Source organism: Acipenser ruthenus, chromosome 20, assembly GCF_902713425.1.
Source record: "Acipenser ruthenus chromosome 20, fAciRut3.2 maternal haplotype, whole genome shotgun sequence".
NCBI lineage: Eukaryota > Metazoa > Chordata > Actinopteri > Acipenseriformes > Acipenseridae > Acipenser > Acipenser ruthenus.
This window is the reverse complement of record NC_081208.1, coordinates 27,273,673-27,299,885: the sequence shown is the minus strand read 5'-3', so window position 1 is coordinate 27,299,885 and position 26,213 is coordinate 27,273,673. Positions and strand designations below refer to the sequence as shown.

Genomic DNA, 26,213 nt, shown 5'->3' with positions numbered 1-26,213 from the left:
ACCGGTTTAATCATGAAAATAGATATTTACAACCCCTGGGAAGGGTTAAAGCAACTAATCATGAAAATAGATGTTTACAACCCCTGGGAAGGGTTAAAGTTCTTTTTCTATAACCAGTATAGCCAGCTTAAGCACCCTAAGGGTAGACACCAGCAGGATTAATATATAGATAAAGCATGATGAGGAGGAGTTAATTATTGCAGTAGTGTGTCAGACGTAACAAAGCTCTGCTGGATAAAACGCCTTAGAAATGCTTTTGCCAAATGACATCTACCCAATTAAAAAAAAAAAAAAAAAAAAAATTATAATGTCGAATTACTCAACAAAAATGTTTTTTTTTTTTCTTTTGTGAAAGTAATGAGTGCTAATGGTTTTAGGGCAATGAGAATATGTTGCTTGTTTTCAATGTTTTTTAATGAACCAGGCTCCATGTTCCCAGCTTCATCTACACATCTGTCGTGTTTTAGTAATCCTACAGCAGCAATCAATTATTTCTTACATGCAGTCGTCTTGAATATTATGAGCTGCGGCATTCTGGTGATTTTGGGCACCCACCCAGAATATTGATTGCATAAGCTACCTATACTCCCCTCTATAAAACTGGTTGGATTTGAGAGAAGCGTATGAATGTATAATGCTGGTTTGGCTGCAGCATATAGTGGACTGTGTAGTTCATATTGATTAAAAGTCCAAATATATTACTCTATAGGCTGCACTTCTGCATATAAACTAGTACATTATACATTAATTCGTTTTCTGAGTGCTTTGCTTCAGGGGAAATATGAATCTCAGAGAGGTTCTGGAAAAATTATAGCACACATACAAGTCAATCAGATGTTTTTAAATTGTATTTCTTTCAGTGGAAATAGCTTATTAAGCACATTGAAGCCAAAGGAGCACGGGGAACAGGTTGGATAAGACAACTAGAGCTATATTTTCAAATTACAATGATAGATTACATTAAAAAAGATAAACCTGCACAAGTATTCACAAACCAAGAATAAATTAGAGAAGAATATGTTAAACACATGTTACATTTTTTGCACATTGTGATATGGCCACATTAATGGACCCCTGGATATAACAATTGATGGTTGTTTCTGTTGTAAGAAAGCAGAATCTAAACACAGACGAGACAGCAAGTGATTAATAATGCTGCTGCTTAATTTGATAACTTAGCAGTATGTGAAAACATTTGGTACTAATTAAGTGGTAGGTAACTAATTGATCAAGGCCTCGCTAGATTAAGTGAGCAAATCAAAAAAGAAAAAATGCACATGCAAGTTGTATCTATCAAGCATGCAAGTCACATGTATTCTTGATGAATAGTCATGTTTTTTTTTTTTTTTTTTTAGCATTTTCTCTATTTTTTTTAAATCTTATCCTTAAAATATGTTTTGAGCCTTGCATCTGACCAGTATAATCAAAACATAGACTGAATTTAACTAAACTAAGCCAAGCACTATTTTAAATAATGCACTTACAATATGTTGTCACCAGGTGGCATGTGTTCTTGAAAAAAAAGACGAGATAACCAAGGGTTTAAATACAGTCTTGTATTGTAAATATCTGTATACTTCTAAGAAAAGATCAAAAAGTGGTCCGCACAACTGAATCAGTGACCAGTGATAATATTGCTAATGTCAAGAAGGGGTACATCCATCTTACAGCACCTGCAATTTCAATTTCATGTTCTGATGGATATTCCTAATTTCAAGAGTCCAATTAAAACATTCTAAACAAGCAAACCAAAAAAATGTAACCCAACTGGGCAATTTCATTTTTGCAGTTGTTTTCTTCTTCTTCTTTTTTTCTATCATGTATGTTGGTAATTCTGTCATGATCACGCTTCAAATTACCTCCGATGTGTCCCTGTAAGCAAAAACCCTTGAAAAATGAATTAGGAAATATGTCTTTTACATGAGGAAGTCTGAGGTTGAGAATAAATGCGGATAAAAGGCAGGCTGTGGGATTCAATTTATTGCCCTTTTGTGTTTTTTAATCAAGCAGCTTATCACAAGACATGGGAAGCAGCATGCAGGTTAAGCAGGGAAGCACACCTTTTTATCAGCATCGCTCCAGATGTGCCAGAGAATGAAACGATAAGGGAATGATATAGTATTGCACTTGTGCACAACCAGGATCGAAAGAGTTTAAGCGATTATGTTTAGAGCACGTAGACTAGATCTAGCCTTACCCTCTGCAATGCCAAAGACTAGCATTATAAAAAGACAATAGCCAATTATTCTTGTATTTACTTTTGTTTCAATCAGTATGCACTGTAGAATTGCATTATTGAACTTTTCTTATTAGTCCTGTTTTCTGAGGCATTAAACCCTATTCATAAAAAAAAATAACAAGGAATGTTTTTTAAAGAGTAACAATGAAAAAATGTAGCAGTACTAAAATCAACTTTAACAAAGACATTGAAATGCTTGTCATTGAATCATATCGGTTTCTTTTAGTATTACTGTTTATACCACCATGAATATTCTATAGGTATGGATGACATAAAAAAAAAATGTTTCCCTTAATTTGCTACGTTATAGAGCTTAAAAATGCTGGTGCCGGGCAACTGACATTGAAGCTACTTTTTCCACAGGACTTCTCAATGCATACTTCGTTGCAAGGCAGCTGCCAACAATTCAATTTATACAGCAATACTTTCTATAAATAACTACACCAGGCACCAGTCCTTATCAACCCTGTTTCACAGTGAATAATTTCTTAACTGATGAAAGTTACTGTTGACCAGTTTTAAACTGCCTAATATATAACAGTTGTGTCTCCTTGTATTGTTTGCATTATGTTTTCTAATACTGTGATTAAAACAGTCAGTCACTATTAAAGCTGTGTTTTAATGTTTTTCTACAAAGTCTGCAAAGCTTCAGTATACAAACACGAAGAGAACAGGTTAATAGTGTAACTCGTTGCTATGCAGAGCATGGCAATGGCATTTTTACTGTACATAAACAATACTGTTACTCTAAATGCAATATCTTTCTTCATTTTTATTCAGAAAAATAGAAAAGCTCTTTTTAAAGACTGCTCTGCCAATGCATATCCTAACTTTCATGTAAATAAGGTCAGTTTAACCAATACTAATCCAAATTGACAGCAAGATATTGGAATTAGCAATACTGGTTATGAAATTGTTTGTGGTAGCTGCCTGCAACATAAATTAAATTTATACTAATCTTGTGTTAAAATCAGTCACATATGATAAAGTATATTTCCTAATTCATTATAATACACATATAATACTACTATATAGGATTTCATTAGAAGCGTGTCTTGGCAGAACTTAATTTTATAAGGAACTGAGCTGCCAAAAATATAGCTTCAATAATAACCTCATTCAGTTTTTTTTTTGTATTTTATTATTTAAAACAAAGAAAAATAGAAACAGTTAAAAAAAAACAAACAACAAAAAAACATGAGGGCCAGGGCTACTTTTAATATATGGATTAGTAATACAGCAGCCATATTTACATTATCATCATCCAGTTATTAAATTATCCAATGCAAAAGCCATTAAGTAAAGCCAAGCAACAACATCCAAAATAAGACTAAATCTGACATTTCAGAAAAAAAAATCCCCCATACAAATAAATAAAATAGTAATGCAAGCATTGTATTTAAAACCGAAAAGTCTGTCTTCCTCCCTGTGAAAACAAAGATGTGGGTATATCGCTGTCCTCTGGAGATTTCTGATTCAAAAGTCAATAGACATTGAGCGCTGTACTGCGTCATTATTCCTGCTGCCCCTCACGTAGATCTCGCAGGGGATCTCCTCCATCACTCTGTCTTCTATGACCTGCTCGGCGCAGTCATGATTCTGTTTGTAGCCGTAGCAGCTTTTCTTGAAGGTGCTATTGAATGTCTTCATGGGCTGGGGCTGGGAGAAGTCGTTGCGGTAAGGGAGCTCCATGGAGCTGAGGTTGGTGCGGCTCTCTTTGACCATGGAGGGCTGGCCCCCGCAGTGGTGGTCATGGATGCAGCGCGAGGCGGTTGAGGATCTCCTCATCTTGTGGTAGTTCTCCAGCTCCTCGGAGAGGTCTGCCAGGTCCGAGGAGATCTCCTTGTCCCTCAGTGAGAAAAGCTCGTAGTGAGGCGGGTCGAACACCTCTTGGAAACCACTCTTGTTGAACGCAGGCTTGCGTGCCAGCACCTTCTTGCGGGGCTGCGTCACCTGCACCAGGATGGAAATGATGAGGAGGACCAGGACTATCCCAGAAGATACGCCGATGATGGTGCCATGTGTTTTAGTGATCTGATGGAACAGGCCGTTGGTCTTTTTCTCTAAAGAGAGGGGAAGGAAATTCAACAGATTGAACTCTCCCTCAAAAACAAAATAGGAGCCATGGTCAACTGCTCATACTAACTTGTACAACACTAGACGCTCTCGTCTTAAAAATATGAAATGTTTTCTCTGGTAACAAAACACAGAACTCAGGTTTAGGCATATACGATAACATTCAGACCCTTACTCCTTTAAAAGACAAGGCAGTACTTTACTGGATTGGCATTAAAACAACAGTACTGACTTCAAACATCCTACATGTACCTCTGTACTGCTTACCCAATCGTAAAGAACATTCATGCATTTGCAGTTGAGCAGGAGTGATTAATACTAATAATGTGTGAAAAGCATTCCAGCGGCCCCATGGACGTGTATGAAGGAATAAGAATTGACTCAAAACTCCTTCCGAAGATGGCAATGTTGTTTTATTGTTCATTTTCACTAAAGACAGTGGAGGTTACCCTGCACAGTACATTTTAGCAGGGTCTCTGTTCATGCGCACTGCATACAGAATGGCAAGATTTCCAATTTCTACTGTATTTACCTTTGCAATGATTTTCATCCCAGGGATAAACACAGTTTTGAACTCCATTGCAAACCAGAGAACTGTTGATGCACATGTTGCTATGGCAAAAGAATGTATTGCCGGAACAGGGAGCTGTAAGAGAGAGAACACATTAGAATCACCACTGACTGAATAACAACAGCACAATATTTAAGGGATACCCCCAATCCATTTATTTGTTTTGTTTAATTTTTAAGGTTGTTGCCTTATGAACTGTAAATATAACATTGTTAGATGTTTTCTATAAAATGTTATCAATATAACTTGAAAAAAGAAAAACAGATTTGTTTAGTTTACCTGAGCTATAGTGAATCTCGCTGATTTACATTCTTAACCTGGTGCAAGTAGTAGCTTGAAATTCTAGCACCGTCTAGTGATCTGCCACTTTGTTTCCTTTTAGTTTCCTTTTGTTTTCTTTGCAATACACTGCTGTGCACTGGAGGGTGCTGGTGCTTACTAATACAGTATAAAGATATTACATTGTGTCTCTGATGGGCAACTTGAACAGGAGGAGACAAAATTGCAACAGCAGCCACTCAGAATGATGGTAAACATCACAAAAAAGGTACAGGAAAGTAAAACAAACTAAGAAAATGAAATTTGAAGCTACTTGCTCTAGAATCTGGTGCACAGAATAGAAAAGGGAAGAATGGGCCTACAGTAATGTATGTCGTGGGGAGGGTATTTATTAGCGAAATGTTAAACAGGAGCCAGGGGACCCTACCAGTTTGAATAGATTACATATTATTTTAAAGACAAAAACACCCAACACTAAAGGGACCTGCACTGTTAGGGATGCTAGTTTTCATAGCTTTGGTACAAAAAGAGCTCTATTTTGTTAAATAGCAGCAGCATATAAAAATGCAGCTGTTTAGATTAAATGAATAGACCCCATTATGTTTAAACACAAGTCTCGGAATTATGGGTTTTCTAAGTTAGTTCATGATGATTCCATCTTGACCCTCATTTTAACGCGTGACATAAATCCTGTTTAACTAAACAGTGCATCAATCCAGCAAGTTTGGCTGGCCTTGATTATGAACATAGAAAAACATAACGAAAGCCCAGGACCAATTAATTTTTAAGAGGACTGGTTATTTTGAAAACTAGTCTCCAATGGACTGTATATTTATTCCAGCAATGTTTGAGGAAGCGAGGTAACAGTTAGATGTACAATGTCCTAATTAGTAAACTCTATTCCCAGTGTGCTAGTTTGTTCTTGATGAAAGCATCATCAATGTGCAGCGTGTTGGAATTATTAATTATTAATCAATCATGTTTTTACATGCTGTTACAAATGAGCCAATAAGCACTTATTGTCATATTACTAGATTATCCAACGCACAAAGAAAGATAAATGAAGTAACCGGGCAGAGGGTGGGTGTGGACTGCGAGTGTCTTAACAACTATGCAAAAGAGCTTGGCTCCTTTGCATTCATGATTTTTTAACCTTTAAACCTCATCTCGTCTCACCTACAAGGTACAGAAACCATAACGGCAATGAATCACGCAACACTGCCCATTAGACAGGCTTGCTGCTGCATTAGTTAACAAACAATCTGGTCTACAAAGAAATATTTCATAACAGCTGGCACCAGTAATGGAATACCAAAAGAGGGTAACATTCTCAGGTAGACCACACAAAAAGGGAGGGAGTCTGTGTGCATAGTCCTATTCTAGGACACGAACTAGAACATTTATGACTGTTTTTTTGTAAAAGGGTAAAGCTAATAAAGTATGAAGAACGACTGAAGTTAATGTTTTACCTCTTACACTGCCATTGTGAGTTATAGTGTGGCTTTAAAAAGTAAGTACATGCTTTGCACCAGAGGAAATGTTTAGGGAATCTGACCCACTTTCTGTTTTAATACATTCATCAGCCAGCCATTTTCAGGCCCTTCTATAATGATTGTGGTGAGTTCTTACAGTCAGACACAAACCGCTAAGCATGAAGTGAACCTGTCATGCAGATTGTATTACTGTGCTGCTGAAAAACTTGTCCTTCACTTTATTTCTGTGCTGATCCAAAGAAATAAAGGGCAGGATCAAAGCTACGGCCTTCTTGGTATATCTCTGTGTGACAGGGAGAGCTTTAGTTCTGTTAACCCTTGCTCCAACCCACATCCAAGCTGGATCTTTTTTTAATGCCATTTGGGGGTCTACTTTAATTGCCTAAACAGCTAAACCTAAGGCCAATAAAATATACTTTTTTCAATTTCAGTTACAATCCCTTTGTGATGTTTATGTATAGATACTACTGGAGTTGTGGATGTTATCAGAGGCATTTTCAGTGGACAAATTGACAATCTACACGTCACACACCATCAACTTAGTGAAGATTGTATAACAAGTAATTCTACCACCTTAATTCTTAATTGCCCCAGTGGTTATGTAACAACCTGTGCCATACTCACTTACAGTACAGTAACCATACTGGATAAATGGATGCAGTGAGAAAAGGATCATTGGCTTGCTGTTGCAGTAGTTAGCGAGAAAAGGCTGCAATTAAAAGGCACCTTTCTCGTTCACTAAGAAAATTGCATTTCAGACAGTCCCAAGGACCCTGTAAAAAAAGGATGTTGAGTTGCAAAATAAATGTAACATAGTACAGTACCTTTACATAATGCCTAGAGAATTGGGTGTGGAAATATGCAGCAAAGCTTCTAGAAGGACCCATAGAGCTAACAGTATCAACTCTTCAAATCAGTTATTACGTTCAAGACCATGAAATAAATATTACCAATTCAGGTAGGTAGGTGCTGCCAAGTCTGTCACTTCAGCTGCTTTGCCAACATTTCATTGTATATATTACAATGAATTGTATTGTAAGTGGAATCCCTCTGCCATTCACTTTCATTGGGATTCCAAATCCACAAAAAATGACATGGAGACAACTGTGTACATCCCTAGTATAAAAGCACTCAAACACTGCACCCTTTATTTATAACTTAAACATAAACATCAGGGATTCAATTCTAATCAGTCATGTGAGGGACTGCCCATTTACACAAGGCTCTGTACAGTTCACCCTCTGTGCAGATACATATAAAAGACCTTTCACTGTGTTGTGTACATCATAGAACAACAAGCAGGTTCTGTACTATATTGGTTTAGTACATGTAATCACAAAGCATTGAAGAGGACATTGGCTTACGGTCGACGAAGGAAGTGAAGAGCATTCTGAAGCGGCTGAGCCTGCTGCTCTCGTCGGCCCACATTCTCACCACACCGGTCCCCGTCTCCAGCATGACGTCGTTGGCCACGGTGCTGCAGAACTTGGCCTTCAGGTTCTCGATGGCGCTGCTGCCGTCGTACACCGCCACAAAGTTCTTCTTGCACTCATTGGAGTGCTCCATCTGGTACTCAAGAAACCGCAGATAAATCTGAAAAACACAGCCGCACAATATTTCAAACATTTCAAAAAGCTCAATACAATATATATATATATATATATATATATATATATATATATATATATATATATATATATATATATTCTCGCTATATTTTTTACTGTACTAAAACCCCTTCATATGGAAATTTCTAATTTTAACTCAATTTTATCAACCATAGCAGTGCCCTGTCACAAAGACACACAAAAGACCAGAATTACTAAAACGTAGTTCTTGTTTACTACAGTGTCAGGTCCACTTGTGATTATATTGCATACAAGAGCTGCTTTAGGAAAACCAAGCCGCTCCAGACAGTATTGGATGCTTCTGGGGCTCAATCAGGCCAATCAGGCATCAGTACCAGACTTGGTTATATCACCTATATAAAGCCAAATGTAAGATCAGGAACAATCCATCAGTCACTATTGTACACCATTTCAAATACTTCTGAAATAAACAGTATTTTGTTTTGAAAGTCTGCCCTGTGTGACCCCTATTTCAGTTAATCTCGCATGGTAATTCTGTAGAGAAATAAATGATGTCAAAAGCAATTCAATCTTACAGAATTGCCATGCAAATGAGACCTGCTTAAGCTTCCATCTCTCCATTCAGCATAAATTAGATAAAAATAAAGAGGAAAGATGAATAACTTTAGTATTGCATTTGATAGCTGCCAAACTAACAAGTAATTCAAGTATTGAATTAGGCTATATACAGCCAATTTTCTTCAAATACAAATGCAAACAGAATTATTCCACCTTAAAGTAATGATATCTGCAATATAGAAGTGTCACGGATGGCTTGAGTGATGCATGTGGGTGACGACACCATGTTCAGGAAGCAGCAGTCAAAACGAAAGGTAGGGGGCTGAAACGGCCGCAGCCATACATTTATTAAATAATAAAACAAAAGATTTAAACACAAAAAGAAAAGGGCACTCTGGCCAAAGTAAAAATAACACAAACAATTATAAATCTTATTATAAAAACGAGTACCTTGTTCGCTGGCTGGTAGCATTCGCTCTTACTTTCTTAACTAATTTCTCCTTCTTAACTAATTTCTCCTTCTTAACTAATTTCTCCCTCTAATTTTTCCCTCTCTCTAATACTCTCCCCCTGTGTGAGCCCAGAGTGGGTCTTTATACTGCGGCTGGAGCCTTAATTACTCATTAGACAATTACCTTATTAAGGCTCCAGCCACATTCCCACAGGCTTTTCTGGGATGGGGATTTAACCCCATCCCTGCCAGCTATACTTTACGAGACCGGCTTTTCGCCGGTCTCAAACAATAAACAATATCGTCCGTCCGAACGAACACAAATACAATACATAATAATGATGCAAATAATAATACAACACAAATAATAATAATACATAAATAATAAAAGGGGCAGGCACCTTGCCACAATAAGACATTTTGACATGCCCATATCCGATCAATAAAATAGACAAGGTAGCAGAAGTTATAATAGAGAAGCAGATGGAATATGTAAATTGATAATGAACTTGTAAGGAATAAAAGATTGATCACCTCTTTATAGTGTTATGAATTTCTTTAATATTTAATTAATATAGTCATGCAATTATAGAATGTCAGGGTTTTCAAATTCATGAAGGACAGTTGACCAGTCAGTCCTGCTCTGTGTACAAGAGTGCTGAAACCCTATGAATCTATTATAAACCTTCCATTCCATAGTATAAATAATGAAACCACTTTCAAAAGTCTTTCTATTGGGATCAGCGAAGTGGCACTACAGCCATTTATTTTCTGAATTTATCTGTGGTACTTATTAGCGTGTTTATAGAATACTGAAACAGTGCATATGAAACCTCATTTTCAGAAGATCTTGGATCATGGGAAAAATGAGTAATATGAATGGGGGACAGTTAAATATTTGCATATTCCTAATTGAAGTATACAGACACAAGCAAAGAACCAATAGGTCTCAAACACAAGAAAATGTGACTTGTGCTAATATCGAATGCTAACAAGATGGAAGATTGGTTAGCTCTTCTTCAATTTACTTGATATTTTTATACATTTATCAACTTCCAAGAAGCACATGCACAAAATATAACATTATAAGCCGGCTTATAAATAAACATGTGTTCTATTGGTTAATGACTTATGTACTTACCTTGCTGGTTTGGATGTAAGAGGTAGAAGTGAAGGTTTTGCTACAGTTGAGCGGGGGGGGTTACTGGACTCTACTAAATGTGCATCAACTTGAAGAAGCAATGTTACATTTATTTTGATCTTTTGATCTGGGTTATGCTGAGGTAGGCTAGTAATCTTAGATGTCTTTGCTTGTGGCATTCCTATTTTTCATTAGAACCAAGCTGATGCAGAGCGAGACAGGGACAAGGGTAATCTTTGTGTTAATATAAAAGGCACAGCACCTACCACGTCTACTTAATGCAATGCTCAGCAGTCAAGGCAATTCTGGGTCTTGTTTCTTGGAACGCTGACTCTGTCTTTTAACAATTTACTGCTGGTTGAAAATATACAGGACCATCTGATAAACTGCCTGTTTAGAATTCAATACAGAGACCTCTGTAGTGTTAAATGTTGTAAGGCTGCCTGGAAATCAGAACTTTCTTGTCCATACTACAGTTTAGTTGATCTCCGCATGAAACCCAAATGTTATAAAGATTCTTTCAAACACATTTCATCACTCCTGTCTCATGTGACTTACTTTAGCTTTAGGAGGGGCTCGAACTGTCCATATGCAGTCAACGGCTTGACCAGGCTGGATTTTGTCATCCTCCTCGACTTGACCTGAGCGAATTACTCCATCGGCTCCGAAGAGTTCGAACTGGCAGTCTGCTGAGAGGGAGAAAGCCTGCAGTCAACGCCAGAAAAAAAGCCAGCTTAAAATTTTATGAAACAAGGCAGTGAAAAATTGAAATACCAGACCTGGAATGGGATTTAATATTCCACCCAGGTATGTGAAATCTGGATCTATAATGAAAGAAAAGGAGAAGAAAAAAAAAATAATGTGTACGTGCAAATCAAAGAAGCCTGACAGAAATACAATCCTAAAACAAATTAATCACATGGTTATTAAAAAAACACACATCAAGTAAAGACAACAGTGAACAGCAAAAATAATTCTAATCAACTTTTGCTTACAGATGTTCTTAACAAGAGTTTCATATCAGAGGGATGTTGTGGTATAAGTATAATGCTTGTAAACTGTAGTGGGAGCATGATAAAAAAAATAAAAAACAGCCATTTATGGTAAAAGCAGAAAATCAAGGTTAGCATTATAAAAAATCTTATACAAAATGTGATACATCAGTATTTGTGGTCTATACAATTGATCTCAACAGTGGCAAATTTCAATGCTGCCATAGTTTAAAATGGGAACAAACCTGTCATTTTACTTTTAAAGACAAATATTCTAAAGAGACTTACGCACACTGTTAGAGATAGTGGTTTCCCCAAAACCTCTTATTTCATTTAATTTAAACAATGTCAACATTTAGATCAATTGCAGACCCCTTTGAGTTGTTACTTCAAACATAAGATATATCTTTCAATCTAAGTCCCTGACTTTAGGCCCTTAAAAAGACAAGTACCTGGTACGAATGCATATGTGACACGGAAACCCAGCCCCTCGAGTTCCTCGTCCGTTGTGAACTTTATCCACATGAACCTCCCCGTGGATCTCACCAAGCCAGGACTCTTTGGGCCGCAATAGCGATTGATCAGAGGGGAGAACCCGAACGGACCGTCCCGAATCTCCAGGTGATCGAAGCGGCACTCAAAGGAAGGCTCAACGTAGTAAGGGTCGTCAAAGCTCAACTCGATTCTTTGACGTGGTGCAGCTTTGTACAAGATAAAAATGTCAAACGTGTATTTTTATTCATGAAGAATAATGTCTCAAATACAAGCCTCCTGCAGCTTGAGTACCTTGGGGGAAGTGTAGTATTCAAGGCCAGTTGTATCTCTTGGATTTAACAGTTTTCATGTTTTTTTTTTTTTTGCATTTCCAGTTTCCTAATGTAGTAAAGCCAGTTATGTTAATATAATCTTTTCAAAATATATGTCTGAGCTAGAACAACAGTGCTGGAGCCTTTCTAAAAGTGTGTGTGTGGTGGGGACGGGGGATGGGCTTAGTAGAATAATTCCTTAAAGCGACATTAGCGTAATGTACAGTACATACAACATTTAAACAGTGGTGTGGTGCAAGACCAAGGGAAGGAATATGCGGGGCCCTTTGAGGCGCAGGGCCCTATGCGGTCGCTGCAGAGGCCTGAAATCGGCCTTTTTTTCGCTGTGCACATGTTTCTTTTGTCAGAAAGTGAGGGCGCATGGCCCCTCTGGTCCCCCTGGCTCCTACATCAGTGGTTTTAATAGTTAGGTGATCATACGATAATTCCACCACTGCTGTGTGTATATGGACCATGTATTTACACAGCAGTGGTGTAAATAATGCATATTTACCCCACTACCTACACTGGAAATAGACATTGCTGTAGACAAGCTGTCTCTAGCCCATTGGAAAGTAAACATGCAGGACAAACTGAAATATTCATACATTATGATACTGACAATACCATTTAGCTATGTTGCCTGTTGCAAGGTCACGGATCTTGTATGAGATTCACAGCTTCTGTTATACTGGAGCATGCACTCTCCTTTGTTTATTGCACTGATTTATCTCAATTTTCTTGTGCTCTCCTCCACTCAGATAAAATATTAGGGGGCAGGCTTGGGACTGCAGTGACAACTATGAGCAGATGTTCTAACAGCAAGCACCAGCAGCCATTAAAAACCCGGTAAATACTAAAGACAGGCTTCGCAAAGGTAACCCCCTGCTGAAAATAATGATGTTTGCCAGCAGTTGAAGAGTGTACGCTGTAATCCCAAGCCACTGTTATAATGAGGGCTCCCCGGTTCCTATAGGGGTGCAGAGATCAAAAATGGTCTATTGCCTGTTGTTGGCTTTGTAAAGATTTCTTCATAACTCTGCAAAATGCATCCTTTTCTGAAACTATTGTTTTTTGTGATCTGAATACTTAGGTATCAAATATTTAGCCATCCCCACAATGCTGTACACTTAGGTTATCCATCGGGGGTATACTGGGAGTTGTAGTCATTTTGCCTGTTAATATGTATAGGTGTCTGTGGAACTTAACTTTTGCCTGCATTTGTTTCCGAAGAGTAAAGCCAGCTATCAAAACTTATGATTGAACTTAATAAAAAAAACCTGTAGTTCTGAACATGCATGAATTCAGTGATGATCCCAACCTATTCACTAACCCATACAACAGTTAGTCATTACAAGGCAGTGGCAGTTTGGCTTACCTTCCAAGATGTAAACACATTCCTTGTTCGGGGGGTAGGTATCAGGGTAGTTTGGGGAGGTGAACAATCCTCCATTGTGGTTTCGAATCCATGTACCACACTGAGGACCAGGTTTGAGCTTTGCTCCAACATTTTGGACCTCTGAAGTCACAAAAGACAAGTTTACTGTGATATATCATAGAAAAACCAAAGCGTATTGAAGTAGAGTAAAATGGAAGCACAGACAGGTATGGTAAATCAAAGATAATTGGTTAAAAACAAATAATAATCATAATAATTTACAGCTTTCTTTTCTTTTATATGTGTTCAGTGCCTCAGAATAATGTATTGGTTCCTTTGGTGGATTTTCTATATGCAGGCTATTTTAAGGCATTGTTTATTTTAAATACCTCCTCCCCCCCCCCCCCCCCCCCCTTAATGTTAACACCAACTCCATAAATAACAAATGTTTTAGGACTAATAGTCTCTTCATAAGTTTACAGATATATATACCACATAAGGTTTATCCAAAAGATATAATATCTAGATATAAAGTATGGAATTGAAGGTAAAGGCATTCAATTATATTGACTTGTGTAGTGTCCCTTCAAAAATGTATTTTTCTTTTTTTCACATACCTGTACTGAATCTCCAAAGTCTATATTTATTTTTTTATTTTTTTATTTTTTTATCCCACATGATAAAATGTAAGACATCTGATTGGTGTGAAGGAACATCAACAATGTGGATGTTTAGATTGTGCAGTGCATTGGAGTGCTTCAGCATGTCACATGGCTCTGACTGTATGCAAGTACCTTGTGTTTTTTGTGCCAGTGCTAATCCTTCTTCTATCAGGATGAGGAGAAACCAGGCTGTAAACAAATGTACAAGAAATCAGATCAGATCTTAAATTCTCGTTGCACTTTTGTAATTTCCTGACCGCACGGAATAACAGATCAAAAGGTAGATTTTATTTTACCCAGCTGAACCTTAATGCTAAAAAACACTGAACACATTTTAAAATGTAGCACATGATTCATAACCGTAGACATTTGGACAGGAAACATCATCAAAAATGGGTGTGGGTGAATTTTGCTCTAGATGAATGTAGGCATGTACATTAATGTTATTACCACCACAATTTATATAATAATACAATAAACCCAAATCCAATTGTTAATATTTTCATGACTTAAACAATGTCTCTATTTAGATCTGCCACCGTTTACATCAACTGAATAGACATTTATATAAGCCTCTTAAATGCGTTTTCCAGTACATATTCTCTAAAATAATTACTTTTTGACAGTTTCCCAGTTAATAGCTGAGGTGCTATCCACACAGCCACAAGCTCAATCAATAATTGCCTTTTAGAGCATTGTATAATTTGATGGAGTTTAAGCAAAACGTTTTGTTAAGCCAGGGCACAGGAGTAGGCTAGTCTTTATATTGTCCTTTATGTCGTTCCAACAAGCTAATTATTAAATTATATTATATGTATATTTTCTAGGGTTGTATAGGAAAGTGCCAGCCAATTGAACACCTACTATCAGCACCCTACCAATACAGTACAATAGAATACAATAAAATGTGCTTTTATATAGAACTCTTCATGTGGATCATCCCAAGTCACTTTACAGTAAAAACTCTTAAAATAATAAAAAGCCACTGGCCACCATTTTCCAGTGTCGACAATACAGAGGAGGTCATCTCAGTACTATTTACAAAAATGACCCTGAAGCTGAAGCTGGGCAGTCACAACTTTCTCAGTCAGCTTTGCTAGAAAGGGAATGTTGGAAATAGGCCTATCATTCGTAAGATCGTGTGGGGGAAGGTTATGTTTTTTTTTTTAGAAGTGGTTTAATTTCAGCCAGTTTTAAGGTGAAGGGAACCATTCCAGATATTAGATAGGAGTTAACAATGTGAGTTAGAGTAGGACCCAGGATAGGAGAACACTCTCTAATAAGAGGAGGTAACAATATGAGTCAGAGTAGGACCCAGGATAGGAGAACACCAAAAGCCAGGCATGCCAAGGATCCAAACCACAGGTCGTAGGATTTAGTTTAGTTATAACAGCCTTTAGGTCAGCCTCAGTTATCGCTGTAAATTCCTTAAAAATAGCAATCTGTCAGATCTGTTATCTTGCCTATTTTAACTGAAACTGATTTGAAACTGGTATTGGCGATACAGCTTTGCAGAATACAGATTTTATATTGGGCATGTAGAAATAATTGAACAGCCATGTCACAGACTCTACACATGGTTACATTTTGTACTAGGTATCTACCTGTATTCATGTTTAGATATTAAGAAGACTGCCAGCAAGGCAAACTTTAATGAGTTCTTCTGCTGTATTTGTGCCTGTCCTTAATTCAATTGCAGAAAAAATTATATATCACCACTTTAATCCATACAAAACAGTTGGCAGAGGTAGAGAGGTGGCAGATAATTCCTCTTCACACACAGTTTTACACTTCTGCAGTGCATTTGCCAGAAATACTAGTAGCAGGTGGTGCCATTTGATAGTTAAATCCCTGTCAAAAATCTCCTGTCTATCGCGTTAACAATATACTGCTAACTGGTACATTAAGAAGTGTGCTGTGGGCTTTTGTTCCAGTGTAAAGTTTGGAAGGATTTTTCTTCTATTTGGAATTTAGCATTTTCTTAGCAAAAATGCCATTTTTGACCAAAAGCTAATTATTTAAGTATTTTATAATTCCTTTTCAGGAATGTGTTTATACCAGTGATGTATTTGTATCCACAAAAAGCTTGGGAAACTGTTTTATATTTGTAGCCTACAGGTAATTTAAGTCTGTTGAGCATATTAGTGCTTTCAAAATGCCTATTCTAATCAATATTAAACCAAAGTTAATAAAGTATGTGTTACCATGTCAAACACAGTTTAGAAAAGTGCCTATGGACATTTTACAGGCAATATACAATGCATACATGTGCTAAGTTAATGGGACAATGGAAATTGAGACTCAAGCAGTCGTTCTTCATGTGTGTTCTGTTCTGTATAATCTTTAGTTTAGATTCAACATAAACAGAATCACACCGTTTTCACAAAGAGTATGAAATAGTACAACAACTAATGATAATAATAATAATAATAATAATAATAATAATAATAATAATAATAATAATAATAATAATAATAATAAACCTAGAACCCCCCAGTGTTTACTAGTTGTGGAACATTTCAGTCCCAATTCAAGCTAATATTGTACAATAATTTGGATAAATAAACAATAAGTTAAGATCAAATGCAATTCAATTAAGTATCAAATTAATTATCTGCAAGTTCAGAGCAGCACCATTTTATGTAATTCAAATTATTGGACAAAAACAATAAAGCAGAATTTGTTCATGTACAGTCTTAATTTATAACTTTACCAGCACAATAAACCTAAAGCTGACTATTTACACTGTGTGTTGGGTGTGCTATTACTAAGGGCAGAGCATAACTGAGGACATTGCAGTATGCCAATAAAAATGCTGTACTGCAAACAAAGAATATTTTTCAAGCACTTGTTTAGCACGTGTCTTAAAACGAAAATACAATTAAATACATTTAAAAAGGAGTCACATTCTCAAATAATTTACATCAGTGCTACGTTTACATATGTTGTTTTCTAAAACGCAAACTAAAAGCTGATTATACAAAGCTATAAAAAGCCTACATAATCTATGAGGTCCTGTATGCACCCAAAGTGTTCTGTAACATTAGCAGTTCGTTTTTACTTTTACAAAAAATATAATAAAAAATCTGCATTTAGCACTGGGCTAAATGCTTTGTTAATATACGTGCAATATACGGTATATAAATATATATATATATATATATATATATATATATATATATATATATATATATATATATATATATATATATAATTTTCAATCAAACTATATAAGTGATTAAAATATTTCCATTCTTTATATAAGGATAGTGTATAGTAGCCAGCACACTTGTCTTATTTCGTCAAGTGTGTATTTCAACCACCACGTCTTCCTTTTGTATTTTTGGTTTTTCGAAAATATTATTGCATTCAATTTTAATGTACAATTTAACTCAACAGTTAAATGTGGGCAGGACACAGCAAATGAAGTTTCAACCATTTTATTTGCGATTTGCAGAGAGAATAAAAACGGTAGGGCGAAAATTCAGCAAATAAAACATGACTATTAAAGGTTCGAAAAGAAAACGTTTCTCTTTGTTTTTCGCTGGCTGGTCTCGAGGCACTGGGAGCTGTCCCTTCAGCACCGTCCACAAATAGCCAGTCTTAACGGGAGTCATAAATCATATTCCAGAGCAGTTTTTTTTTTTTTTAAATAAAACAAATCCAGTATTAAATCACAAGTTCTTGAACCACATATGATTTAACCTAATTTGAACATGAATATTCAGACGACGACAAAGCAGGGTTTCTGGTAATTAAATTGTCTTTCTTTTAAACTCATATCAGTATATTAGATATTACAAATTAAATAAAGTCTGCAGGATGCAACCGGATATGTCACGCTAGAAATTGGTTATGCATTTATATAGCATGTTGTACTTGTCAATTTGGTCAAAGGCATAACGGCATTGTGTTTTTTTCAACCTCTAGATGGCGAACATTTTCTGCAATTTTGTTAGGAAAACAAAAAGATAGTGGGAGAGGAGATGTCCAGGCACCTACAGTATGTACAACAATACTTTTGATTAAAAGGAAATGTACTACTCACCATTTAGTAAGAAAAAGAGCGTTTTTAGTCCAATTTTATTCTCCATTATTGAACATAAACCAAACTATAGATCTTGTATCATACACTTTGGTGAAACGACACAGTAGTTGTAAAACCTTCATATAATCGATGGTGAAAAAAAATGTGCATAGTACTAGTTAACCACAGGTATCTGACGAGCCATTGATAATGATTTAATCACTAAATCACTTTCTGAAACTTACCTATGTTCATTTCCACCTCTTATATAATTAATCCAGTTCTTTAGTTGCCAATCGTAGTTTAATCTTGCATATTGCGAGACAAAATCTCAGAGTCATGCAAAGAACATGCTAAACTTCTCCAACCCCTTTAATCCAATCGCCTCGTGACAGCGAGATTAACCAGGACTCCCCAACAGAAAAGAACCACCCCCAGATCTTCACTTTCCCCCCAAAATGTGTAAAATACAGCCCTTAATCCCATTAAGGATATTTCCAAAGGCGTCGGTAGTCTGTGTTTCATAAATTGCAACAATCTTGCACTCTAGCAGAGGGAGCAGAAAGACTGTAAAATGTCTCAGCATGTTGAGCAAGAACAGCGCGTAATCAGACTAGAGGGTCTGGTCTCCCTGCTGAAATGAAATGTTGGCACTAAATGAAGCTCATTTAAGACCTTAGTGCTGTTTGCTTGAATGAGCAGCCTGTACGCATGCACCCCCTCAAATCCACCGGGAGTTAGCAATTCCTATTGCCAGCAGACTACTGTACTTTGTGCTTCATTTGGGAAGAGTCCACAATGCCTCCACATCTTATGGTTCCTCTAATGCAAGTATAACAACCACAACAACCTGTGGCGAAATATTTACCTCGAGTCTCTGCTGCGCGCTGCAGGTATAGCTGTCAATCAAATTAAATGACAGTCGAGTAGAAGACGGCTCTGGACATGGAGGCATTGGATTTGTGAAATAATACAATTGATATGTTTCTAATACCAATATTATTAAATTAGCATATGCTTTTTTCATATCTAGCGTCTATGTATTAGATGCGTAGACATTACTAGAATCTAGTGCAAGTTTAAAAATAAACTTTCAAATTAACTTATCACGCGTAATTTACATTTCTTGCACAACAGTGCTCTTCCTTCAAAATGCGTGTGTATATATATATATATATATATATATATATATATATATATATATATATATATATATATATATTTAATGTTCAAAATTAGACATTTGTGCTCAGTTTTAAGGACAGCAGTTTTGTTACATTCAAACTGAATGTTATTTTATTTTATTTTAGCACAATTAATTGTAGTTAAGTTTCCAATATTCAAAAGCTATGTATTTATAGTTCTCTTTATAGATTTACTGAGATTTCAGCTGTTGTTCTCACACACTAAATACACCATAGTATTTTGATTGCGTATCGTGGAACTTAATTTTGTGAAACATTACAAGGAACATCATTGAACCCAGTCAGCTGCTCAGTCATGTAAAAATGTAATAGACGCATTGCAGACTCACTTTATATGCATGTGATACACACAATAATAATAAATATCACATTTTTCATTTTTCTTGAAAAGCGACGAACATATTACATCTGATCAGTTTGAATCTCTTAGCGAGTCGTTATCAGGGGAAAAAAATGCCGTGAAAGGAGTGGAATATGGGGTTATAATGTATTGAAACTTAACATGGAACCAATGTAGGATCTGAGGGCCCCTGCTTGGTAGGAACATCTGCAATATTTTTTGCAGATGTTCCTACCAAAATAATAATAAAAAAAAACTGCTGACAGAGAAGAGTTTATCATTGAACCATTTTAATAGGACTATAGAACTATTAGCTTCTTAAAATGCCAATATACACAAGGAAACATACTCAAATTACACTCCTGCTCATAGTTTCTACATAAGGGTATTTTAAAATAATGCAAGACGATTTCTCTTAATGGCCAACTCTGCTAATGTTTCTTAAATTATTGGAAAGAAAAATGTTTTGCCACCTAAACCACTGTACTAATTGTTACATATTGTTTAATCCTATTTTCAAGACAGAAAGTCGAGTCGCTGTGCTCAGCAGTATTTAGACCCACATCTCTTCCCACCGAATAATCAATGCTGATTTTCCATAGACTTGATCCTGCATGCAGCGACGTTTTCTTAATATAGATTCAATCAAATGCGATTTACCACCACCTAGGGCATCCAGCATTATGGGAACGGCACATTTTTGAACCTTTAAAAGAAAAAGACCCGGTTGCTACGGAAGGATGCTTCTTTCACACGTAATAAATAGTGATGTGGTCACTAGAAAAAAACAACAAACACAGTGTAGTGTATCGCAAATAGCTTTAATTTAATCAAACATCCAAAAAACATACACTTTTTTTTTTTAACCACCCCTTTGAATAATTAATTGCACTCACAAATAAATACTGTATTAACCCTGCTGGTGTTTTCTTCCAAGGATGATTTATTGACCCACCTAATAACATTACATACAATAAAAAACAAACAAAAAAAAAAAAAACACAAGAGTTTCTAAATTTTAGGGCAGTGGTATATATATCTGCTACTGTTTATTCCCTCTATAACTCCATCAGGTTAGGATACCATTTGGGAATTAACTGGTTCATTTCTTATTATAGCAAACTTAGGCTAAACATTAATGAAGTGCACAACAAACAGTAACAATATTATCATTGTGACAACAAATATTCTTATTGTTTCAACACCTTCAGTGCCAGGCATTCAAAATCTCAGTGTGCAACACAGTATTTTAAATGTTGTTTCTTATAAATAAAACACTAAAAACTGTGGCATTATTCTGGTTAACTTTTGTTGCCTTAAATAAATAAATAAATAAATAAATAATAATTCAGATATTCAATGATTTAACTCTCCTGTAGCCCTTTCTCCAAACATACTAATTAGTGAAACATTTTCAGTGTATTGCACCAGTTTTATAATCATAGGTTACCAGTATTTGTGAAGTTCTAAGCCTGGCACTAGCAGCCAGGAATACATTATTTTATTCAATTTTTACAGCTCTCTAACTTCTACTGAATTACATTTTCTTTCATTTTCAGTTCGTAATAGCATTTTAAAAACAGGTTTGTTGCCTCAGGGCAATGCCATGCGTCATTAAGCCCAATGCATTATCTTGTTGGAGTGCTGTGTTTAAGGCTTCTCTATCGTATGCAAATATGAAAATCTGAAGTATGAGAACTGATAATGGAGGAACGGCGAGATATACTCTTGAAGGTTAAGAATCTTTGTTGTATATTATTTTAATAATTTTACAGCAATGTTTGCATGCATTTTGTTATTACCACAACAATAAAGTATTACACATCATTTTTGTATCTGTTTCAAATAGACCATCAACCTACACCCCCATACCTGAAAAGTTAATGCATGAGTAATGCATAAGCAGAATAGGTTTCACTAATTTGTAAGATACAAGACATTTACTTAGCCTTAGTGACCTTCTGCATTCAATTACAAAATACAAAAACAAACTGATCACTATACTGATAATGTAACGCTTGAAATGTTTTTGCTTACGATTGTAAGTCGCCCTGGATAAGGGCGTCTGCTAAGAAATAAATAATAATAATAATAATATACAGTGACAGAAAATTTAATGCATGAAGGCATTTCTATGGATTTTAATAACAGTGCATTAAAAAACTTGGCAAACAAAGCTTAAGGAATGAATGTCTATGAAAAGGACTCTATAACTTTACAAGTGGGTTCAGCTCCAGGAAGTACCATGGAACAGTGCAACTCACAGTCCCATTCATCTCATTCAGTTTGCCTGAACTGTAGCCAGTTACTGAATGTAAAACCTGGAGTGTAGGAAGAATAATATGGAAACAATATGTACATTTTTTTTTTTTAGTGGTCTCCAATTATAATTTTTTTTATTGTTTTTCTCCCCAATTTAGTAATGTCCAATTATTTTTAGGCTCAGCCCACCGCTACCACCCCTGCGCTGACTCAGGAGGGGCGAAGACGAACACACGCTGTCTTCCGAAGTTTGTGCCGTCAGCCACCCGCTTCTTTACACACTGCAGACTCACCATGCAGTCACCTAGAGCTACAGCGTCGGAGGACAGCGCAATCCTGGGCAGCTTACAGGCAAGCCCGCAGGTGCCCGGCCAGACCACAGGGGTCACTGGTGCGCGGTGAGCTGAGGACACCCAGGCCGACCTAGCCCTCCCTCCCCCCGGGCGCCGTCCCCTGGGAGCACCCGTCCTCTGTCGCCAAAAAAATAGCCTGGACTCGAACCGGCAACGTCCGGACTATAGGGCGCATCCTGCACACCCTGAAATCCTTGTTAAATTAAACACATAATTTACTGTATGCACATGCTGCTTTCAGTGTAATACATGAACATTTAATACAGTACAAACACATTATCTTGATATGTCTCCCCCAGGGGTATTTTACATTTTTTGTCAATGTTCAAAGTTAATTTATTACAAAAAACTTCAAATCAAAATAAAAGCTTTTGTCTTTTTTCTTATTCAACTCTTTCAACACTAAATAACTTAACTGCATAATACCTATTTTAATAGTTCTAGGTGTCTCCTACTGGGAATATAGTTTACTTTCTTATAATAGAGCGGCTCGCAGTTTTGAGTTGCCTTTCCTACACTATAGCGGTTTGTAGTTTTGAGTTGCCTTTTTTAGTCCTATATATATAGTTCTGCAGTGTTGAAAGAGTTAAAACAACAATTCTTTCTTTAATCAGATAATATTTTTGGTGCTAAAAATCTCGAACAGAAAATGTGTCAGAAGCTGACGTTTCAGCAACATACAGTGCAGTTGTTTTCTCTTCTTGTAATAATTAACAGTTGTACAGTCAATCCTAACCCATTTTCTTTTGATTGTGAAGTAAACATAATACTGAATGCAGCTGTCAAGCGGTCTCAGATCAGATTTTAATTAATCTTAATAAATAGCAAAACATTCTTTAAAATTACACAGTTCCTAACCATCCATTCCATTGACATATGTGACAGAAGGCCCTTGTTCCAATAGCGGGTAAACAGCCATTATAGGACTCTCTGGGTTTTCACATGGCATCGAAATGGAATCTGTGAGCTTCCTGGCATTTCTCCCTGTCGTCCGCTTTCTACAGAATAAAACACAGGAAGCAGTGGAGCATCAATATCAAACATATTCACTTGGGTCTTAAAGTACAACCACATTGACAACTTAATAATCATCATTATATTCCAATAATATTAATAGGCAAGTCAGGCCTATTCGCTTGTCTTATGAAGACAAGTTTTGTAGACAAAATGATACCTGCCTGTTGCATGACCCTTTGGAGGACCATCTCTATAAAAGTTAGTTCATGGGAACATTTCTATAAAAATTAATTCATGGGATCCATAACAAATGGTGCCCCCATACACTGTAATGACAGGTATTTGCATATTACCGTCACCTGATACTGTTTTGCATTAAAATTACTCTATAACTGTGTTAAGGACAATCTCAATATATGATTTGTATTGCTTATTATACACATTCCTAAATATAACCTTAATTGTTTGCAGAAATGCTTTTGTGATCACGAGAATGTCAATGTGTACATTGTTTCCATTTGACATAATTAAGAATCTTTGGTGTAACGTAAGCTCCACTGACAGGCATCTCACAAACAAGGGCTTTATTTCCATGAGCAACACAACATGAGATCAAACTGGTGATCAAAGACAGCAGCCTTAAGTGCAACAAGTTCCCTGTTGCCAAGACAGAGTCAGTTTATTCTGCGATAGAGCTATAGAGCTGAATCTGTAAGGTTTCTCATAAACAGAATTATTTACTTGGAACAGTTCAGATTCAGAAGTAATGCTTTTCCGTCTGGATTAGGCTACCTTTCAATCTATGTTAATTCAAATGCAGTAACTGTTTTTTTTTTATTTTGTTACATTATGGTTCCATATTGGCTTATCATTTTGACATATTGCTTTGATATTTGTATATGGCAAGTGTTCAATTTTTTTTTTGTTTGGGAGATCAGGCAAAAGCGGTTTGATGTCAATCACAAAGAGCTGATCTATAACCCAAACTTTATTATCTTGGTCCTTATGCTAACCACAATGCCAAAGTGTCTTCTAAAGTAGATATCATCACACTTAATTCAGCCAGAAAGACAGAAAGAATGAATTGCTTGAATAAGAGCTAATAACATTTATTCTGCACTGAATATATTGACTTTAAATCAATCTTTTTGGTTTTGCATTACTGTACTGTTTTTCCCAACTGTGGTGTGCCTAACAATGAATTACACCAAACAGCTGCACTTGATGTCAAAAAGCACAGCTTTGCTAATGGACTTCAATTACATAAATTTGCAGTGGCCTCTAGTTATTATTTTTGTGTCATTTCACTATTAAAGATTTGGCACAGCTCACACTATGTCATTGTATGACTTTTTCATAGAGCTTTTAAATGTCACACAATGTTAAATTGTGAACAACTACCATTAACTACTGTATATTTAATTATTTAAAATCAATGCCAGCCTAGTGAACAAGACTACAGGGATACCAGCCAGTACCTGATAAAGCAGAAATGGCAGGCATAGATATTAGAAAGCCTTCAGCAATTGAATATGCCATGGTTACAAATACTATATGAAAGCAGTGCAGTAGTTGTATCATTTAATAGAAGTATTGCTTTAGCGAACACTATTCAGTGCTGTGCCAAGAGCTACTCATCCCAGCTGTAATAGGATGGAGATTTAGCTGTTTTTTTAGGACTGAGGATGGCAAATTTAATGGCACTTAATTTAACTCGGCAGCTTTAGTCTCTTATTCACGACAATACAAAGATAAGGACAATAAGGTAATTATCATTATTTATTATTAGCATCAATCTACAAAAATGCAATTAAAAAACTGCTGGCAAGACACTAGCTATATTCTTCTTAATTTTGAATGGCAGTAATTCAGCTGCAAGGGGCTCCACTTCTCTTCTGACCACATAACAAGGAGCCTATATATAGACAGACACACACACACACGCCCCATACATGTTGTACAGAATCACAGAATAAAAACCTGCTTTATTTGGTAATGTTAATGTAAATCTATAATTTTAGATCTAACGGGTTGACTTAATTAATTTACATGGTTGACCACAGGTCAATATATTTCCATTTAAAATAATATTTTGTATTTTTCTTGTATGAAAGAAACCCAAACATTAAGTTAATTAAAACTGGTATTATTTCTGGGGTAAAGTTGTATTTTGCAGGACTATATATTTTGGGGTTGCGTAACAACTGCATTTCCAGATAGTGGCAGCAGCATGTCCTTGAACACTCTAAATCTCCCCCTCTCATTGTCACTGCTGACGCAAGGTTTCCAGCTCCTCTTGACCAGCAGAAAGCACCTGGTTCTAATTGTCTGCAGGAACACCGTGACGCACCTCAAGGTTGTACTGGGTCTTCAGCCTCTGGGCTGTATTTATTGATAAATCTGTAATTCTTGTCTTTTTTTTCTTCTTCACTAAGCTGCTGTAATTTATTTACTGCCACTTCAAGTTCAGTTTGCAGTCCATCAGCACTCCCAAACAAGGTTTCAAACAGGATAAGAGGTTTTTTTTTATGGTTTGCGGCTGCTCTTTCCATTGCTTAAGAAAGTGAAAACTAACATCAGACCTTGCTTTATGTTCTGCCTTCCAAACTTAAGTCTTAGGAATTGTAGTCAGGAGATGCAGAATCCTATTTTAAAACTGGTGAACTGGCTTAAGCTGGGCAATGGTTTCAGCATTCCTAATTCCCTTGCTTCAAAGCTATTTCATGTGCTTTGCAGTGTGAGGCATTCGGATGGCTTTAACAGCATTGTTGTGACATGGCACAAATGAGATTTTGTTTTCCTACAGCGGACATTTGTTTAGGATAGATTTCAGA

At 36.3% G+C, this 26,213-nt stretch overlaps 1 protein-coding gene and 1 pseudogene across 3 annotated transcripts; both read right to left on the bottom strand.

The window, feature by feature from the left end:
• Positions 1 to 2,838: 2,838 nt before the first annotated feature.
• On the bottom strand, positions 2,839 to 19,065 carry LOC117425115 (neuropilin and tolloid-like protein 2). Of its 3 annotated transcripts, none has more exons than XM_034041802.3 (9): positions 18,508 to 19,065; positions 14,368 to 14,424; positions 13,574 to 13,714; positions 11,842 to 12,090; positions 11,177 to 11,221; positions 10,956 to 11,086; positions 8,023 to 8,251; positions 4,848 to 4,961; positions 2,839 to 4,302 (listed from the first exon to the last, which is right to left on the bottom strand). In XM_034041802.3, the coding sequence occupies exons 1-9, from the start codon at positions 18,515 to 18,517 to the stop codon at positions 3,716 to 3,718; spliced, it is 1,563 nt and encodes a 520-aa protein (XP_033897693.2). In that variant the 5' UTR covers positions 18,518 to 19,065; the 3' UTR covers positions 2,839 to 3,715. The 3 variants fall into 3 exon arrangements, with proteins under 3 accessions (XP_033897693.2, XP_058849753.1, XP_058849754.1); XM_058993770.1 differs by lacking the exon at positions 18,508 to 19,065 and adding an exon at positions 18,284 to 18,449; XM_058993771.1 differs by lacking the exon at positions 18,508 to 19,065 and adding an exon at positions 18,284 to 18,448 and having other exon boundaries at positions 10,956 to 11,083.
• Positions 19,066 to 21,549: 2,484 nt separating this feature from the next.
• The window catches only part of LOC117425865 (T-cell immunomodulatory protein-like), a 78,922-nt pseudogene continuing 74,258 nt past the window's right edge, over positions 21,550 to 26,213 (bottom strand).

What these genes read in the sequence shown, in the direction of transcription:
- LOC117425115 (XM_058993770.1), bottom strand. Translation starts at nt 18,329, where the DNA reads ATGGAGAATAAAATTGGACTAAAAACGCTCTTTTTCTTACTAAATG. An exon ending in GCTCTTTTTCTTACTAAATG is followed by an intron (nt 14,425 to 18,283) that starts GTGAGTAGTACA and finishes ATTTGTTTACAG; the next exon opens with CCTGGTTTCTCCTCATCCTG. An exon ending in CTTCACTTCCTTCGTCGACC is followed by an intron (nt 4,962 to 8,022) that starts GTAAGCCAATGT and finishes TCTCTCTTACAG; the next exon opens with CTCCCTGTTCCGGCAATACA.